The sequence below is a fragment of the Talpa occidentalis genome, unplaced genomic scaffold, assembly GCF_014898055.3.
Source record: "Talpa occidentalis isolate TD23 unplaced genomic scaffold, MPIMG_talOcc4v2.1 talOcc4.16, whole genome shotgun sequence".
In the NCBI taxonomy this organism is placed as follows: Eukaryota; Metazoa; Chordata; class Mammalia; order Eulipotyphla; family Talpidae; genus Talpa; species Talpa occidentalis.
The window spans coordinates 13,471,223-13,492,251 of NW_023601653.1; the positions used below are offsets into that span (position 1 = coordinate 13,471,223).

General features: G+C 43.0%; 1 protein-coding gene across 5 annotated transcripts in view; it reads right to left on the bottom strand.

The window, feature by feature from the left end:
• The window catches only part of ANO4 (anoctamin 4), a 301,260-nt gene that overhangs the window by 76,103 nt on the left and 204,128 nt on the right, over positions 1–21,029 (bottom strand). For all 5 annotated transcript variants that reach the window (XM_054696103.1, XM_054696102.1, XM_037513790.2 and 2 more), the window contains one exon: positions 13,570–13,701. In XM_054696103.1, the coding sequence (XP_054552078.1) occupies positions 13,570–13,701 (132 nt within the window). The remainder of the gene's footprint in view (positions 1–13,569; positions 13,702–21,029) is intronic.

A 21,029-nucleotide genomic window follows, 5' to 3' on the forward strand; every position in this document is an offset into this window, starting at 1 on the left:
GAAACAGCAAAAATAAAAGGCAACCTGCTGAATGGGATAAAATGTTTGAAAATCAAATATCTGATAAGGGATGAATAACCCATAAAGAACTCAACAGCAAAAACAAGCAAACAAAAACTCCAAAACAACAATAAACAATCCAATTTTAAAACTGGGTAGAGGAGCTGAACACGTATTTTTTCCAAAGATATACAGATAGCCAATAGGTACATTATTATTCATCAGGAAAATGCACATCACAACAAAATATGCTATCACCTCACACCTGTTAGTACGGATATTATCAAACAGGTAAGAAATAACAGCTGTGGTGAGGAGAAAAGAAACCCATGCATTATTGGCAGGATGAATATAGTGTGCCCGCTATGGGAAAGGTATAGTATTTCCTCAAAGAGTTAAAAATAAAACTACCATATGCCCTACCAGCTCCACATCTGGGGATTTACCCAAAGAAAATGAAAACACTAGCTCAAAAAGATAGCACCCTCATGTTCACTGCAGTGTTACTTACAATAGCTAAGATACTGAAACAATCTAAGTGTTCATTGAGGGATGAAAGAATAAAATGGGATTATGGACACACATTGAGGAATATTATTCAGCTATACAAAAGAAAATCTTGCCATTTTCAACAACATGGATGGACCTTGATGGCATCACACTAAGTGAAATAAGTTATAGAGCGACTGGTAAGTACTATGTGATCTCACTTATCTGTGGAATCTAAAACTGAGCATAGACACAGATGACAGGCTGGGTTGCCAGAGACAAGGAAAGGGGGTAGTTGGATGGGTACAAGGGGTCAAAAGGTAAAAACTGCCCATTATAAAATAAGTCAATCGACTATACAAAAAAAAAAGCTAAAAATATGATTGTAAAAGACAGAATATTATAAAAATAAAAGCAGCTCTTAGGAACTAGCACACAGTGATAGCAGAAATTAAAATTCAATAGAATTTGAAAATAAGTTGAACAAAATCTTTCAGAAAGTAAGTCAAGGAAATGTCCCAGGGCAAAAAAAAATATATAGATAGATAGATAGATAGATCAATACCAGATGGAGATAAAAGATAAACTGATTAATTCATCTTTGTTCAGCCTTACACAGAGCTTGTCACCAAACTGGGGCTTGATGCTGATTGACAGGAATGAAAACATGAAGGCACAGCAATATTCAAATGTATTAGAAATTGCTTTTCCCCCCCACTCAAAAGTTAGCCAGAATAAAGAGGAAATCATTTTTTTTTTTTACAAAATCTATAAAAACAAGTTTACAAGCACAAGTGATTTCCTAATTAATCCTCAGACCAGAAAAATCCAATTTAGAATAATCCAGGCTACAGTTTTTCACTAATTAGGGTGCTCTGTGAGTCAGTCAATAGTAAGTTTTTGCCTGAATTACCTTGGCAATTGTCATCGCATAATTAATGGATCATTCAGTGGTTTCCTAATGGCCCCTGTCCTAGTCTGGTCCCAGTCACAGGCCCTGTTAGCATATTATCCCCTCACTGGAGCTGAGTCTCCTTGAGGGCTGACCAAAGGGATTAGAGCTGACTACTTTCCTGCAGCTGCTTTATATCACTGTGAGCAGCAAAGACCTAGAAACTCTGCCAAGGAGTGACAAAATTTGGAAGTTGGTAAAATTTATTTTCCATCATCTGTCTTCTCTCTCTTTTTGCCTCCCCCCACCACCACCCTCTTAGTGGAATCCGCTATCCCCGCTCCAGCTAACTTCCCCTTTTTATAGTTCTTCCTTCCTCTCTTTATTTTTAACTCTCTTGGAGAGACTTGATAGACTTTTTCATAATGGGGTATAAATGAAGAATAACATTAAAAATTTCATCTCCTCCAGGGATATTTTTATTTGAAATGAGGATGACTTGAACCAAAAGATTGAAACTCAAATTGTAAAATTCCAGGAATTAGGGAATTCTACTATTTATTAAGAATCTCTTCGCTTTCCCTCTTCTACACTCAGTTCTCCAACTACAATACGATTCTACTTAGATAGGCTCTGCCAATAGCGGGCACTAGAGGGAGCTGGGAAGGGAGGAGAGAGGACTTGTGGTGTGCCAGTTGTTCCTGCCAATGTCACCCCAACAAAGATCCTTCAACCTGGCAACAGCAGTTGTTTCCAGTTTAAAACAAAACCTCTCCACACTGGACTCACTGTCCTGCCCCACACTCCAAAGTTAGCAGCCTCAGCCTTGGCAGCCTCTCCCCTCAGCGCTCACTGCAGGGTTCTCCTCTGAGCTTCTAGGTTCATCTGCTTCTAGGTTATCAAACCCCAGTCTCTTCCTGGTGATCCCCCAGCCTAAGGGGCAGTGGCTGCCCCACTTCCTGCAGTTATTATCTCTGTGGCCTCAACTCTACCTTTGTGACATTTAAGTTCTCCAATGCCTATTAATCAACTCCCCAGGGTAACATTCCTGCTAAAATATCTGCTGGGCTTGGGCCTCCCTGGTGGCGCAGCAGGTTGAGCGTAGCGATGCGAAGTGGTCCACATCCTTTGCAGCGCGGGTTCGATTCCCAGCCAGCCAGGGAGATTCCCACATGGCATGGCAGACCTCTCCTGACTCACCTGCTGCTCCCTTCAGCAGTGTATTTCAGTCAGTCTGCTTGTTCTGCTCCCCACCCTGTGTCTGGTGAATCCTCTCACCCTCCCGCACATCTGACCTGTACCCCAGCTATTGTATAAATAAAAAAATCTTCAAAAAAAAAAATAACTGCTGGGCTTTAGTTTTTTTTTGAATGCATCTTGAGTAGTACGGGGAGCTAGAAAAAGAAACATTTGAGGGTATGGTAAAAGGCCTTCTCTCTTAAAAAAATCACCTACCACAGAAGCAGCTGACAACCTGTCCTGGTATCTGATTGACAACCTGATTGGAATCTGGTAGAATATCACAACAGTATAAAAATGGTTTCTAAATTCTGAAATACTCCAATCCCAAGTCTGATGTCTGCCCAAGGCTGTTAACTTGCATAGAAACTTCCTTTCCTAAAAATATGCCAGGCATTTAAAACAGAACAGTATAAGTCGTCATCTGAATCCTAGAAGAGCTCACAGACGAATGTGTTCCACAAATGTGACAGGACAAAAAAAAGTCATATGGGGTTTTCCTGGGTAGACTGCATTACTGTCCCCAACCTGATGCCTTTCGTTGTGAGGATACTATATTCCCACCCGTTGCGATGGTCTTGCAGCCTCGTCCCTGGGGAAGATGCATATTCCTAACCCCCTTCCTGCGCTTGACATGAGATCTGCTTTGGGCAGTGGAATATGAGGAGTGATGTGTTCCGCCTCTGAGCAGAAGCCTTACATTTCCTTCCGCCCTCTGCATGCCAGTGCATGCCTTAGGTGGGACACATTGCCTCTTCATCCAAGATCAGATTATAAGGCAGACCTTGAAGCAGAACCTCAGCTGACCCACCGTTAATACATGACGTGAGCAAAGATAAACCTTTGAGTAGGCCACTGAGAATTGAGGGTTTGTTGTTATTGCAGTTGAACCTAGCATAATCTGACAAAGGCAATCCTGTTATTTATGGCTTCATTTACTCTCTTCTAAAGGAGGATGGATTTTTCTCTCCCTGGTGGAGAATCTCTATCTGTCCACATAATAAAGTGATAGGAGAGGGAAGGGTGAAGGTTTGGGGGCAGCAGAGGACAAGAAAGAAAGAAGAAAAGCTTGCACACTGGGGTGGAGATGGAATGTTTTCTATCAGGCTGGCAAGGGAGGGCACAAGGCAGGGTGATTAAAGAGGGGCTGCTGAGGACCACGTGCTTGGCTTCTCTTTGCAACCTCTGAGAAACTCGAATAAAGACAGGAACTCCCTTCTAATTACTTCTGGCTGCTGAGTTGTGCTTTTTGCAATACACAGACAAGGAAACAAATGATTGTGGTACAATATAATCAGTGCCATAATCAGAGCATTTACAAAGGCTAATGGACCCAGAAGTCTGACACTGTCTGCATGAGGCACATGAGGTTTCATAAAGAAGATGACATCTGGACTAGCTCCTGAGTGAAGAACAGGCTTGCAGAAGACATTGAGGAAAGAGAGCACCCCTAAGGGGGAAGGAGAGGTGTTCATGGGCTATTGAAGGTGCTTCTGTACCATGTGGTAGGAGCATCCAGCCCAGGAAGTTGAGAGAAGGGAGAAGTTACTGGCAAAGTAAACTTGTGTGCCATACTAAGGAGTCGGAACTTGATCCCACAGGCCCTATAGAATCTTTCAAAGCAGTTAAGCAAGAAAGCCAAGACACCACAGTGTCCACTATTCACGGTTGGAGGTACACAACTAAGGGGATGAGGAAAAGTAGAAATCTAGCCCATACTCTGCTTGGCAACGTGGGTTCAAATACCTGGAGGAAGAGTTCCTTCTTACAACTGTACTCTGTGGTCTAGTAGTAGGAGCCTTGTAAGTGGCCTGTAGCTTGAGTGTGGTGGACATATTTGGGAGTGGGAAAGACCAAGGAGGTGAGGAGACATGCAACTGTTCACGCTAGAGTTGGTGGCCATTTCAACTAAGGCAATTGCAGTGACACTGGAAAGGAGAAGCCAGGTCCAGAAGGATTAGGTGCTGATGGAAGGCAGTGAGGAAGATGCTAGTGTCCAGGTTGGCCAACATGTAGAGGTGACACCCTCTACATGTCAATCCCAATACCATGGAAAACAAAGCTGATGGTGGAGTTGAGGTATGGTATTAGAAGTGAGGAAGGTAGGAAACTAGAAGCATCAGGTTTATTTCCAGGGATAAGCACATTCTAAGACAAGGTCCTAAAATAGTGGTCATTTGAATAAAGTATTACGGACAAAGGTCTATACAGTCCCCAACTCAGTAACACTCTTAAACATAAGATATGCCCTGCCCAGGCCCTGGATTTCAGGCAGCTCATAATCTGAGCACCCTCAGCTGTACTGCTTCCCATGGGTGAAGCACTGGTGAGGCCAAGGGGATCTGCCCACCTGGAGCCTGCCTCGGTATGAGTGTGTAACCAGGGCAGGTAAGAGCAAACTCACACAATCTGACAGTTCAGGATGGTTCCCTGCGTCTGCCAGTTGTGTAACCCATAACTGCCTTGCCCTCTCTGCCCATTTTCCATCTCTAAATGGAAATGACTCTCAATAGTAGTCCCAAAGTTAAGCCAAAGTTTAGTGAGTGCTAGGTGTTAGCTGTGGTATCATGAAAGGAGGGTGGGTTTACTGTCAGGTAGATTTGGATTCTAACCCAAAGTTGGCTTGTTACTGGGTAGCTCTAGGTAAATCATTTAACTTCCCCAGGACTGGGTTCTACCTTCTCTATGATGAGGCTAGTAAAATGACATTGCAGGGCTGATGCAAAGGTCAAATGAGACAATGAACGAAGGCTATGTAGCACAGAGCCTGGCACAGGGTACCCACCAGGCACAATTGTTTCCTCCCCTCTGGCCACTATTGTTCCAGATGACGCAATGCCCCACATGATTACATAATACACAATCCACCCACAGATGCAGTCCAGGTCCCCTCCTTGCTCCGCATGTTAACCCTTCTTATTTTATCATGCCTCACTTTGGCACATCTTTCCTTCTCCTAGAGGTGCTTTGAATTGCCTGCTTCTACTTGGACGAGTAAAATAGCCTCTTTCCTATCAAATTTAACATGCCCAACTCAAAAATACATATGCATACATAAATATACATGTGAACACACAGTAACACACGTATTTATCTACTACAGTACAATATTTAGTGCATAGTAATTAAAGGCATTTGTTGAATGAAAGAGTGATAAATGAAAAAAATGTATTCACTTATAGATGGGATATGGCAATAAAAGATTTCTAGTGATTAGGTCCCACAAATTCTAGGGAAACACAGCTAAATAACAACCGGTTCTCCAGACACCCAAAGGTGAGCTTTTCATACATGATTAGGTGACCTCCTTGTCCCTGAGCTAACGTCAGCAGCTCTGTCCTACTAAAAGTAGCCGCATCATCTTCAGAAGCGCAAATCTCAGGCTCAATGGCTTGTTTCATTTTCAACTTAGCTTAAAACTTTCCAGAACAGGGATATGTTTCCCCTGATGCTGGAGATCGATAAAACAACTTGCATATTGAGGATCCTAATGCCAAATAAGTGACAGCAATAAAACAAATGTTCTGAGACAGCTGGAAGTCATGGGGGCACTAAAAGAACATTAATCCTACCCAAATCAATCTCAGTATCTCTTTGCCTAAAGGACTCTCTAAAGATTTCAGATCAATGAAAACAACAGAAAAACTCCAAACACTGAAAAGAAAATTCAGTAAAAGGCAGTATCTTCAGATATCCCTGCTGAGAGGGTTTGAAAAACAAATACTCACATGTTAGTGCTAAATCCATGTCAAGTGGCAAAGCATCCTTAGTTCTGGCTGCTATAACAAATTTCCATAGACTGGGTGGCTTATATTATAAAGAACAGACATTTATTTTAGGAGGTTGAAATCTGAGATCAGGGTGCCAACATGGTCAAGTTCAAGTGGGGGCTCTTTTTGGGGGGGCTATAAACTTCTTGTATCTTCAGATGGTAGGAAGAGGAGCTAGCTTGCAGCTCTCCTTTTTAAGGGCACAAATCCCATTCATGAGAACTCCACTCTGTGACCTAATTACCTTCCTTAAAACCCCACCTCTTTGGGGACTAGATTTTACATATTAATTTGTTGTGGGGGGCAGGGAGGTCAGGGTAGGAAGAGCACAAGCATTACTGCACATATATCCCCCCAAATGAGTGCCATTTAGCATAAAGATAATGCTTTTCCCATGCAGGTCAGACAATTACATTTGCAAAAATAGTCTTTGTCACCTCAAACTTTTCCTGTACACATGGCTTTTCAGAGATTCTGCCAAGGATTTTTATTCTTGGCTCAAAGTTGTGGAAAATAATGGGGGCTTTCTACATGCCAGGCACTGAACCAAGTATTTCACATATGCCATTTCATTTAATGCCCCTGAATCCTATTGCCCCAATTTTCCCTTTGTTTTCACCCATGGAATTGCCAATCCTCTCAGGCCCTGGGGGCTTTGCATCCTGCCTTTGTGTTAGGCGGGACGGCTCCCCACAGAAGTCCACATCCTAATCACTACAACCTGCGAATACATGAAGCTATGTGGTAAAGAGGAATTAATAATGCAGACAGAATTCAGATTACTAATAAGCTGCTTTAAGACTGAGGAATTATCCAAGTAGGCTTAGTATTATTGCTGGGTCCTTAAAAACAGAAGCAGAAAGCAAAAGAGCCTGGAAAGGAGATGTGATGGCAGAAGCTGTTCAGAGAAGTGAGTCCATGGCTGCTATAACAAATTTGGACTTTAGTGAGTCCAACCCACATGGCACAGCAGACCTCTCCTGACTCGCCCGCTGCTCCCCTCAGCTGCTGTGGATGGTTTGAAGATGAAGGAAGGAAGGGGCCAGGAGCCAAGGAACACAGTAGCCTCTAGAAGCTGGGAATGACAAACATGGGCCCTCCCCCCAGCCTCTAGAAGAGAATGCAGCCCTGCCTCACCTTAGGATTAGCCCTGTGAGAATCAGACTGGACATGGAATATGCAGGACCGTAAGATAAAAGATACATGTGTGTTGTCTTAAGCTATGGAAGTTGTTAAAGCAGCCATAGAAAATAGACATATGAGGGCCTCCCTGGTGGCGCAAGGGGTTAAGCACCGCACTATGAAGCAATCCGAAGCCACTGCAGCATGAGTTCAATCCCTGGCCTGCCAGGGAGCAACCCACATGGCACTGCAGACCTCTCCTGTTGTGCCCACTGCTCAGCAGTGTATTTCAGTCAATCTGCCTGTTCTGTTCCCCACTCTGGTGAATCCTCTCACCCCCCACATCTCTGACCTGTACCCCAGGTCTTGTATGCATAAATAAATCTTTTTAAAAAAATAGACATATGATGTTAAAATTATAAAAGCGGGGCCAGCATGCCTGGCCTAAGCATCCAAGTCCTGCCCGTTACTGTGTAACCTAGGGCTACTTAACCCCCTTGTGCCTCAGTTTCTCCCCCTCACCCCCATGAGGGTAATGACAACACTTTATTCATAGGACTAACAGTTTATAATTGTGAAGTACTCAGAATCTGGAAGCATTGAGCAATTAGCTATCATTTTCCCCTCAAACAAGTCAATCCTGTGTATTGAATTACCTCTGAAACTGGGTTTTGAGGTGGTTTCTGGAAGGACATGGCTTTGGTAAAAGGAGTGCCCTACTGCTGAAAGCCACGACCCCACAGCTGGCTCATGCAAGAGTGCTTTCTGTGGGGACAGATCTTGAGAGTGTCCCTGCCATGGTGGCTGGTATGTGGCCTGTAGACCCAGTTCTGGTGCCACCATATAAGATGACCAAATGGCATTCTTCACGACTCGTCTACATGACCCACTGGCTCATTTGTCAATCATCACTGAGGCAAGGTCATCGGCACATGTAAATCCAAGCCTATTTTCCTTCTTGGAACTGAATACTTACTCTGAATGATATCAAAATATTTTACCACTGAACACTGTCTCTTCAACACACCTCAAAACCACAGGTTTGCTTTCATTGCTTTACAAATCTGAATACATATTCAAATAGAATGTAAGCCTATTTGCTTTTTAATAAGTTCTCAACTTTAACTTTTGTAGAATGTAGCTCAAATGAAAAAGACTGACAGTGAGATTAAGGTATAATGTCACATTTTGCTGAAAATGTCCCTAAACTCCCACAAAAGCTTCTGGCCATGAACAACCAATCCTTCAGAACCATACTGAGGAGCCTACTGGAAAGTCTTTGGGAAAACCCTGCCAAGGATTTGCTATAAGGAAGTTGCTAAGGTGATTATCCACCACTTCATTCAGGGCTCCCTTCCCTGTGGAAGAATTTGAGTCAGTGTCTAGGAAAATGCTGGGAAAAGCACCACTTCACTAAGGGTTTGGTCTTCTTCCTCTCTGATGGACAGACCCACTGTGTTTCTCCCTCTGCTCTACCCACAAAGCTCAGAGCCCAAGCCATTGGCTCATTTGTCATCATCACGGAGACAAGGCTTCTGACACATGCAAATTCAAGCCTATTTTCTTTCTTGTAACTGAATACTTACTCTGCATGATATTCTCCATGGTTGAAAACACTTTACCATTTATATTTTACCACTTAGCTTTGTCTCTTTAACAGGCCTCAAATGTGTCCACAGTAAGCTCCAAAGCCCTTCAGCTATCTCACACCCACAGGGTCACCCTGGGGTGCGGGGTCTGAAGAGCTGTACTTTGGCTCCCCTCTGCTGCACACACATATTCATGTGTGTGGCAGCCTCGGGGAGAAAAACACATCCCTTCTCTTCAATCATCTGCCATTGAGGGCTGTGACCTTGAGCCAGCTGCCCTCAGCATTGCAGTGCGCCTCTGGAGTAACTCTGGGTCATAGAACTTACTGATACACAGTGGTCACTATCACTTTTCTTGTCACAGTTGCTGCTACTGATATGGGTCGAGGGAGGAAGAGAAGCCACTGTAACTAGTATAGGATCCTACACACACAGAGCACAGGCGACATATACACACTTGTGAATAATCTTTTCTTTAGACTAAAGCTCTTTTTTTTAAGATTTATTTATTTATACAAGAACTGAGGTACAGACGAGAGGTGTGAGAGGGTGAGAGAATTCACCAGGGACAGAGTGGGGAGCAGAACAGGCAGATGGACTGAAGACACTGCTTAGGGGAGCAGTGGGCGAGACAGGAGAGGTCTGCCGTGCCATGTGGGTCTCTCTCTGGCTGGCCGGGAATCACACCCGTGCTGCAGAGGCTGCGGGCAGCTTCACAGCGCTGCGCTCAACCCACTGCACCACTGGGGAGGCCCTAGACTAAAACTCTTGCTTTGAACTGAGACTGCTGTCCCAGTGATGCCTGAATGAGTGCAAGACATGGGCCCCAACTGATGTACCAGAGCCAAGAAAACTGTGATGCTGATAACATGTTCTGGGGGCTGAACATGTGGAATTCCAAGAACAACTATAACAGGCTGTTCTGATGGCTGTTTGCCGGTGACTAGTTGTTTTTTTTTTAACTCATTATAAAAAGCCCAGCTTGAGATGAGATGGCAGAACAGTCCCTCCGTTCTCTCAGATCAATAGCCAGTCATCTGAAAAACAAAAGTGCTTATAGATTCAATTGCCTTCGTGGCAGTTGAGAGGCAGCAGAACCCAGGCCTCTGCCCAGGTCTACTTCCACTACTTGAACACTGCCATTGGCTTCACTACTGTCTACCACACTGCCGTGGTCAGCTGGTTTATTCTGTTACGAGGAAGAGCAAATAATAAATAATTTATAGAGCATCTCCCACTTCAGCAATTTTCTCCTGTCCTATCAGACCTCCCCGGTCCAGCACCAAGATATCCATGGTTAGTGTAAGAGAAAGTGATTAAGTGGATGGTGGTATTAAGAGCTATGATAGGAAAAAAATATTACCAAGACATAGAAGTGTGAACCCTATCTAGAATTGGGGTAAAAACTGGAAATAATGGAAGGCTTTCTGGAAGAAACGTCACTGATGAACCCTGAAAGAGGAAGCGTAAAGGAAAGGGCATGTAGGGAAGGCAGATGGAGAACATATGTAGACAGGAGTTACCAGAGGGCAAGATGAGTTAAGGCCAAATCACCCCAGTGTGACCAAGTAAGTTGAACGGCCTGAGTGAGCCTAATTAGTGTCTAGGTTTTATCCTGAGAGCAAAGCAATGTAAGTTTCTTTTTTACTTTGATCATTATTTATTAAGCACCCAATGTTTTTCTCTTTTCTCTACTATATTCGCCTACACACACACCTGTATTTCTGGCATTCTCTTTTATCCCTAGACAGACACAATTATCAAATATTCTTCAAAGCCAAGAAGTCACATGGGATTCTGGAATGCATTTGGAAACCAAGAGATCATGTTATAACTCCCAGAGCTTATTAACCAGCTACCTCTGATTACTTTAAACCCATTAATATCAACCTCAAAGCATCTTTAGGGAAATAGTTTTATAATTATACAAAACAACTGTTTCCAACAGGACAGTGCGAATTCTTCAGGTCTTACTTTTTATGCTTTCATTTTAAACAGATGTTGTCTATGTGACATGGCAATTTTCAAAGAGAAAGAAATTTCCAGTGCCCATAATCTTCAAGATATTTGCTAAAAATTTCAGCTTCTAATTGCATGACAGAACTGCCTAACCATCCTTTTGGTCCCACTGAGGTCTGCCTGTTAGTTTTCCATTGTTCAATGATCTGTTTTTTTTCCACCTTAGTTTTGTCTTGGAACCTCATTTTCCATGAGTACTCTTTTCAAACAATGCCAGGTTTTCTCACACCTTATACCTCATATACAGAAAATACATGTGTTTCCGCAGGCACTCCATTTTGTTGCATGCTTGTATTCTTTTATAGGTATTATTCCTTCTTGTTGAGATCTTCTCCTCTTACCTAACAGGATAAGGGTTATCCTTCAAATGCATCTTAAATATTTTCTTTGTGTGATCAACCCTCATCTCTTACCAACCTCCCTCCAAATCTGGGTCATGAAGCATTCCCTGGTGTAAGTCATATCCAACATGTTGTTTACAATGTATTAAAATGATCTTATGTCTTTATGAGGCTGGAATAAATAAAATATAATTTTTATCTCTATGTCCACTAGGATAGAACCTGGGAAGAAGCAGGCACCAAATTAGTAATTGATGAATTAATCAATTACTCAGTGAATGAACACTCAAACGCTTTAAAAAATGATTCGCAAATATATGAGAGAGATGGATGAAAAGCTCTATCCTACATGCTACAAGCCCTCATCATATATATTTTTATATTTGTAAAGATATGACCATTGGTTCTAGTCCTCAGACATTCCTGATGGGTTCCCAGATACTTCTGACTTTGAGAACCCTGCCGAGAAACTTTGTTCTAAAACATTAGAACACATGACCAGTAAGAAGAGTAGTGGGAAACATTCCTTTCCATTTACCCATATCTCTTTGAAGGAAAAAATTATCAGAGCACATACCTTGTAATTCATTGATCCATCCATCTATCTAGCCATCCATCCATCCATCCATCCATCCATCCATCCATCCATCTATCCATCTATCCATCCACCCACCCACCTACCTATCCATGTATCCAGCCATACATGCAAAGATTTAAGCCCTCTCCTGTACAGGCAGGTGTGAAGCAAAGGGAAAGTCTGCTTGTAAATCAGAACAATTTAAAAACAATCACTTGTGTAAGAAACTCAAGATGAACAATATAGGCATGGCACTGGTATAAATTAAGAGCAGAGACATGTCAGCTTTCATCTGTCTTTTTCTCTTAAAACACCCATAGGTCCTAATCTTGAGTGAACATGAAGTCCTTCTTGGTTACTATTTCCCACTGGAAAATTTAACTAGGATTTTGAGGCCAGGCTGAGCATGTCCTGTCTTCTTCAATGATCCTCTTAAATGACCACATCACGTGGTTGGGTTGATCATACTCTGATCTCTGGGGACCTAGGGCTTGGCTATTTCAGACTGAGTTGCTTCCCTTGCATTATATATTACACATCTTGGTGCAGAACATCTACTCTTTGATTTTTCTTCTCTTTTTCACCCTCTCAAGGTCCAGAGACTTCAAATGATTTTCTGTTGCTGACATGTGCCCCACAACATACTTCCCTGCAACTTGACACTGCTGTTTGGCTTATTTTCTCAAAGTCAACAACTTATTATTTTTAAAAATCTGCCACCAATTTCTTCCCCTCAGGTAAGTCATTTTTACTGAGGCTGTCTCCTTAGCTGAGCAGGGAGAGCCAGGAATGCCTGGCTGAGAGTGAGGGTGGGGGTGACCAGATGTATCCCCTTTTTAAGACACTGTTTGCCTGAGCTGGTCATATTCTGGGGCGTACTTTTCTCCCTACTACCTACCCTGACATCCAATCATAATTTCCTGTCATCTCAGAAGCTTGAGTCAATTCTCCCTCACTTTTCTAATTCCTCACGGGCTCGATGATTTAGCCAACTTTCCCTTCCCCCCAAAATGTCAAAAGTGACAAATTACTGCTCAGAGACTGTCTGACAGATGACTGTCTGCCTGCTGGGTGATGTGGCTCTTCTTGGGGCCACTCGGTGATTTGTTGAAGAGAGGGGAACTGAACAGAGATTAAAAAAACAAAACAAAACCCAGCAACCCCCCTTGTCAATAAGGCAAAGGTATGGATCCCTTTCCCTGCCTGCTGGTTAGATGCAGATGAGCACTGGAAGTTGTCAGGGCCTTGAGACAGAAGAGGCAGAGTCCCTGAGTCACCACCACCAGGCCACACACACACGCATAAACGTCCCCTCTCGCTTGTGAAGGCACTGAGATGTGGGAGGATGGTTAGAGCAGCAAGCTTGCCCTGACTAACACAAAAGGAATATGAAAACAGACAGGAATTTTAAGGGAGAAGAGCACCACCCCATTGTTTCCACATGTCAAGGAATTATAGGTGAGCGGGAAAAGGTTCCAGCACAGTTGCTTGAGCTTAGTAAGAAAAGGGCTTTTTCGCATAAAACACTCACTGGTGGATCCTTTGCTGGCTGAAAGGGGCAGTGTAGCAGTCATTCTCCTCCAGGTCTGGCAGTGTCTCCTTGTCCAGCCTCATTGGCTTCTTAGGTAACCATCTCCGAAACCTGCTTATTTGTTTATCGACCCTGCGGCACAGGAAAGGCAAGACCAAAGGGTACAGCATGTCAGCAATGCCCCAGACACAGCAGGAAGTCTCCACCCAGAGCCGCCATCGTGACCCCGCACTCTCCAGGCACATTCACTGCACTCATGATGCCCCCATTTTACAGATGGAAAGAAGAGAGCAGGAGCTCGGTCTCTTGATTTCACAAGGGACCTCAATATCATGGCCTCGGAGGTGGCGGCCATGATGACACATTCAGTTCACAGGGGTGTATCAATCACCTGATCAATATGGACGTAAAGTCTTCAGAAATTGTCTGGTGCACACTAAGCACTGGCTATTAGGACTACTTTCTTCTGTTTTTTTTTTTTTTTTCAAAAATAAGAATTTGAGCAACCCACATTGTCTCTTAACATATGTCCATGTGCCAATCGACAGCCAAGGAGATTCCGAAAATGAGGTTGATGGTTCCTTGAGCAAAGCAGCTGAGACCTTAACATCTTACATTCTGCAGGTTCTAGAAGCTCATTTTGTGCTTAGAAAACTTTCCCCTATTCCTGTGGTCAGGGAAGGATGTGGCTGGCCCCAGAGAGGGAGCCAGCGGCACGCGGCAGTGGGCTGGACGTGCACAGAGTACCAGGTCATGATTCACTTCAACCCCTCATGCCTCTCCCAAGCAGCCTTCCCGTAGACAACAGGCCGATGAGCTTTTACTGCTTGTTTCAAGCTGAGCCCACTGGCCGACCATAGGTGTCTCCGGCCAGGGCACACAAAGATGTCAACTCCAGGAAAACAACAGTTTTTTAAAAGGGGTTTTCTTTTGTATTCTTTCCTAGAAGTGGTTTTCAAGCTTTCTAAGGGACCAGATTCTCAATCTCTCATAGCAAACCACTAGAAGCAGCAAACACACAAAAGATATAAAATGATTATGCTACCCCAGGTGTCTATACCCTGGAAATCCCCGCTCCCCTTAAAGCATCTCTGAGAAGTAGATTGAACCTTTTTCAATTTACACAACACAAAGAGACCCACGAGGGTGACTATCCAGCTCAAATTACCCAGCCTGTGAATAAAACCAGGACCAAAACACAGGTTTTAGATTCTTGGGTTTAATGATCAGATCACCCCTTCAAAGTAACTGATAATGGAAACAGCCACTTCTGGGCTACAGCAGGGAGATTTCTCTGGAGAGGAAATTATCTAGGTGCTGTGTACTAACTGCAAACACATGGAACTGGGGGCATTTTTTCCCCAATTAAAAAATATTTACAATTTATCCTTTGGAGTGACAGTCCCAACTATAGTGGTTTTTAAAATATAAGCAATCAAATGAAAAATGAAATGAATGTTAAGATCCTCTTTATTCCAAGGATTGCTCCAGTCTCTATACCAGGCTGCCTACTGGTAGCTATCCTTTCTTCAAAGCCCTTAAAAGTTCAAAACAGAAGGAATCTCAGTGTCTCTGGCCCCTCCTCTCTGTCCCATCACATGCACACGGAGGAGAGAAGATTCTATTCAGGGTCATGGAATCAGAATAGGCTGGAAGGGCCCAGAGTCCCAAGAAGGGGAAAACATCTCCATTCTCCACCTCTTAGTCCTCCCTCCCCCACCTTCTCTTTAAAGATACTTAAAATAGTGAGACACAGAATAATTAATTCAAAAAAGCACCTGCACCCCTATGCTTAAAGCAGCACTATTCACAATAGCTAAGCTTTGGAAACAACCCGAATACCCCAAAATAGATGACTGGATCAAGAAGATGTGGTACATATACACCATGGACTATTACTCAGCAATCAAAAAAGATAAACACATGCAATTTACAGCAACATGGATGGAGCTGGAAGGGATCATGCTCAGCGAAATAAGCTGGAAAGAAAAAGAAAAATACCGGATGGTCTCACTCATTGCAGGAATTTAGGAAACCTAAATAAGGAACCAGGAAAAAAGACTAATTATAATAAAATAAAAATAAAAATCCACAAGCAACTATAAACCAGAGATACACTACGGGGGGAGGAAGAAGAGAAGGGATTAGGGTCAAAATAAGGGGGGTGGGAATTGTATGAGGAATATAACCAAGATGAAAATGCATACATTGTGCAAAAATGAAAAATGATGTAAAAATATATAAAATAAGACAGAGATATAAAAATATAAAAAAAAATAGTGAGACAATGTGACTCAGAGAGCAGTATGCCACAGAGATGATAGGAACAACGTTGAACTCAGGGGCAGATTCAAATCCTGGCTCTGTAAATATTAGCAGCGTGATCTTGGGCAAGTTATTTAATTTGATATGCCTCAGTTTCCTTATCTGTAAAATGGGTACAATGATATTTGATTCATAGGGATGTGTCAATGAACCGATCAGTATGGAGGTAATGTCTTCAGATCAGTATGTGGTGCTCGGTAAGCACTGGCCATTATAACTACTCTCTTACTTTTTTTTTCTAAAAATAAGAATTCAAGCAAGCAAATTGCCTCTTAACATTTTTGTCTTTTTGCTTTTCAATTCCAAATTAACTGTGCTTTACTAGCATCTATCAGTTGCCAAGTTCAATGATTTAGTCCTTAAAAATGGACTCAAATTAAATGTCCCTGGATAAGTTGGTAGCCTGGCCTGTGGCTCTTGGCTTTATTTCATCTGATTGCCTTGAAACTCATCCAAGAAAGAGGACACTGGGGCAGAGGTTTTTTTTACCATAAAGCTTTTACCTCCCACACAACTCCAGTCTGCATTACTAATCGGATTACACTTTGCACAGTTCGTATTCTCACAGAATCTGGGCTTTGCCTGTGAAGACTATGAACTAAATCCGGCTGGGCCCCGGGCTCAGTGGATAAAAATGAAGCTGTAAGAAATCAGGCAGAAATACTCTCTGGAAATGAAATGACAGCTTTCAGCAACCAGCTTGTGACCCCACAATTTAAATGAAAAGCAGAGATGGTGGACAGAGTAGACGAGTGTAAGGAAATGATGAATCAGAAAATGAGGAGGGGCAAAGGAAGTGAAGAGGTGAGGAGAGGCTGCCTGGTGTGGTGGAAAGGAGCTGGATTTGCAATCAGGAGGCCTAAAAGCTGACTGTTGCTTATCCGCTTGCAACCTTCCATAAATCATGCACATCTCTGAGCTTTATTTTGGAGGTTATAAAACAAGATCATTATCATCATCGACCTCATCCTCATCTTACTGTTATGAGGTTTATAAAAGATAGTGTGCCTGAATTGCTTTGGAGAAACTGCCAAGCAGATTGCAGTGTTATTAGTAACTTTTTGAGGACCATGGAGGCCAATATAAAAGTGATGGAGAGTAAAGGAACCAGGCTTTTAACTACTAAGGTAGAAGACAGATATTCAAAAGACACCATAAAAATACCCCTCAAGATCCTGACTGGGAGTGTGTCGGGGGCGGGGGGGTGTCAGAGGAAGTGGGCTGACCTTTATTGGGAGCAACCCAAGCAGAGGCAGGCAGACACAGCTGGATGGTCCAGGTTCTATCATACGCACCAGTCCAGGCTGTGTGCTCTTCTCAATGACAGAAACAAATACTCAAAAGTGCTCAGCCCTTTGGGTCCTCTTCTGGTTTGCAGGATGGTTTCCCAAAGGACTCCACAAGTCCCTGGTCCCTGCAACTTGTGAATGTGGTAGGTGGCAGGGCCAAAGGGACTCGTGAGACAAGATGTTAGAAAGGTTACAGACCTTAAAATGGGAAAAGCATCCTGCATTACTCAGGTGGAGCCAATTTAAATCACACACGATCCTTAAAAGCAGAGAACTTTGTCCAGCAGGACACAGGAAAGATGAGGCAGAAAGGAATCCCAGAGAGATTCAAGGTGTAAGAAGGATTCAACCTGCTGTTGCTGACTTCGAAGATGATGATTGCCAGGAGTCAGGGGGTGTGGGTAGCTTCTAGGGACTGAGAAGGACCTTGGCCAACACCAGTAAAGAAATGGAAACCTCATCCTATATTTGCATGGAACAGAATTTTGCCAGCACCTGGATGAGCCTGGAAATGGACTCTCCCCCAGAGGCTCCAGATAAAAGCCCAACACCTTGTTCAATTTTAGGATACCCTGGCCAGATAAACTAGTTGGGGCTCCCTCCCGAATTCTGACTTGTAGAATTGTGAGATAACAAATGTGTGTTGTTTTATGCAGCTAAGTGTTCAGGAATATAACAGCAACTGGGAATTGACACTTCATAACAGTCTTGGTCTGATCTTCCCCTTGAGACCTGGCCACAGCTTGCTGGGGTCCCACAGGCGGAGGCTGACATTTCACATGCTACACCCTCCTCCTCCTCATTAGGGGGCTCTGGGGACAAGTGCTCTCTTCCTTACCCCCACCCCCATGGCTGGGTGACAAGTGACTGCTCTTCTGCAAAAATACTTCCATCCCTAAACTGTGCCATTCAGATATCACTGAGAACCACTTTCCACCAGGCAAAGGAGGAAATAGAGGGCAGAAGCCACTGGGCTGGAAAGTGTGAGGCTCAAGTTGGGCTGTTCATTCTACTGTCATGAATCAGTGTGGCCTGAAACAAGGCTTTTATCCTCACTGAACCATAGTATTCTCATTTCTAAAATGATGATCAATCAGATACTCTTTAGATATGATATGCTACTGATGATTTTGGCAGTAATTATCTTGGCCATACCCTTCTAAACAAAGCTGAGTTAGGGCATCGCGTGGTGGCGCAGCAGTTAAGTGCTGGGTTGTGAAGCTGTCCGCAGCCTCTGCAGCACTGGTTCGATCCCTGGCCACCTGGCAAGGGTCCCACATGGCGCACAGTGCTCTCCTGTCTCGCCCGCTGCTCCTCTCAGCAGTGTACTTCGTCAGTCTGCCTGTTCTGTTCCCTGCTCTGTCTCTGGTGAATTCTCTCACCCTCCCGTGCTTCTGACTGTACCCAGTGCTTGTATAAATAAATAATCTTAAAAAAATAAACAAAGCTAAGTTAATAAAGAGCTTCCCTTATCACAGCACATAACAGGTAACCTTTATGTACAGAATGACAGACTTCAGAGTCAGTGGAAAGTGGGTTCATATCTGAGTTGCCAGCAGTGAAGGTGACACTGAGCAAGGGACTAAATCTCTCTGAGCTAATGTGCCCATTACAGGAAGCAGCAGTGAGGAGCACAACTACCAGGTGTTTGATAATGCCTGGGGTGTGCAAAGACTCAGTGAAGTGGTAGTTTCCAGGATGAAGAAGATGACAATGACAGTCAACCAAGATGTGGAATTTCCCAACAGAATCACAAGAGTTATGACTGTCATGTGTATATGGAGGTTTGTGCTTGAATGTTGCATCTAATAAATGTCCAAAAAGAGCAATCCTGAAATTTACTTAGAGGTAAAAGTTGAGAGCCAAATAAACAGAAGTTGTGCCAATTGTCTCTTTTGGTAGCAGTGGGGTTTACTTAAGAAAATCTCCACTGACAAGGGGAAGAAAAGAGAAAGCACTGGTTTAATGATTCAACATTGATTTTGGTTGGATCCACTGTCACTTTGTTCCACTTCTGCCATTTACTAAGCAAAAGACCTTTTAGAGATGACATAGGCCAATCAATAAAGAGAAGCGGGATCAGCCACTTGGCATCTCTGGATGAGACTTGCCAACAACTGGACTGAATGGTGAGTGACTTTACAGAAGCATGTTATGACACTCAGCTCGGGGTCTTCCCAAAGTTTTAGTTCTTGGCAGGTGAGACTCTGGGGAGTTGAGAAGAGCTGTCAGCTCAGCATAAGCAAATGGGCACAGACTTGCTATCTTTGCAAAGTGGTAACTTCCCAAGGTGTGGCTTGGAAGTGAGTCTTGAGAAGGTTCTGCTTAACTCTCTCCAACCCTCAATTCCATCAGCTGTAAATGGGAGACAGTCCTGCCCATCTCAGCACTGGTAATTAAAGAAAGAGCCACTTACAAAGATTTACTCCTGACATGCTAGACCTTAATAAATTACCCACTATGTGCAGAGTCTGGGCCTGGACACTGAGGGTCCACCCAGAAGAAGCAGAAGACCAGAGTCCTTCCTTGTGGCACTAACAACATAGAGGGAGGGAGTTTGAACTAAGGATGCTGAATTAGGTTGAATTAAATGAAACAGGCCACTTTGGAGACACCTTTTCATCCCCAGACTAGAATATTATATTATACTAATAGCATCATGTTTTCATGGATTACATTTTCAGGATTGATATGGCTAGAGGGAAAACTTAGAAGAGTTTGCTCTTCTGTGGTCTCACACAGCCCTCTGAGGCATCACACAGGGCCTTATACTGCAGTCAATGGAGTGCTCTGGGCTGATCACAGGCAGGTTTGGATTTCTTTTTCCTTGTCTGAGGGCCAAGTGCCCTGTAGTTGAAGCCTCTCCCTGGATAGGAGCAAGGGAGTCTGGAAGCTAATGGGATTCTGTTAGGTCACATAGCTTCTAATTGGAGCACAGCCTAAATATCTTATAGAAGAGTCCAAAGGCCTTGGAATATTTACATATATTAATTTTTAAAAACAGATGGAAATGTACAAGCCATTTTGTCATTTGCCTGAATCCTCGTCTGGTAAGATTGTGACTGTGCAGAACATGTAATGCAGTAGGGGCAGCACTCATTTTGCTAAACATCGCAAAGGATCGAGTCAGGCAGGATGTGTATGAGGAGTGCAGGGGAAAAAAAATGAGTAGTAATGAGACTTCAGCTACAAGCCACCCAAATAATCAGATTTGTTACTTTGTAATCACATTTGCTAGAGACTATATTTGTGCTCTTTGGTGAAGGCAGAAGATGATATATTTCCTTTCTTTATTGGATAGAATCATTTACAATGCCTGTAAGTCTGCCCAAAGATAAGAGTCAAACCAGGACTTAATAGACCAAGAATATGGAAGAAAAGAGCATTTACTCAAAAAATCTCCAAAAATATATGTATGAACTACAGAATATGCTTTATGGAAGTTGGGGGACTTTTAAATATAAAGATAGATGTGAAAAGATGCCTTATTTCTCTGCTTGCTCAGAAACTTTATGATTTTTAATTTATCCTTAAAGGAGATAAGTTTGTTGTAAGGATGCTTTCCTGGGTTAAAGAAATGAAGTATCATATATGGATGAAATGGAAAACTCAAATGTCTGCCTTTAATATAGAGTTAGAATTTGAGAATATTATTGGAAGTCAAGGTTTTTTGACTGATCTGTGGCCAGGATAACAAGCTGTAGATGCTCCCTTAATTAGTAATCTCAGACCCCGCTATGCAAAGAGACATACTCATCGACATCAAAATCAGTCTGTTTCACTGTTTCAAGGTGAAACAAAGAGTTAAAGTACATACAAAATTTTCCAACAAATTGCATTTATAAT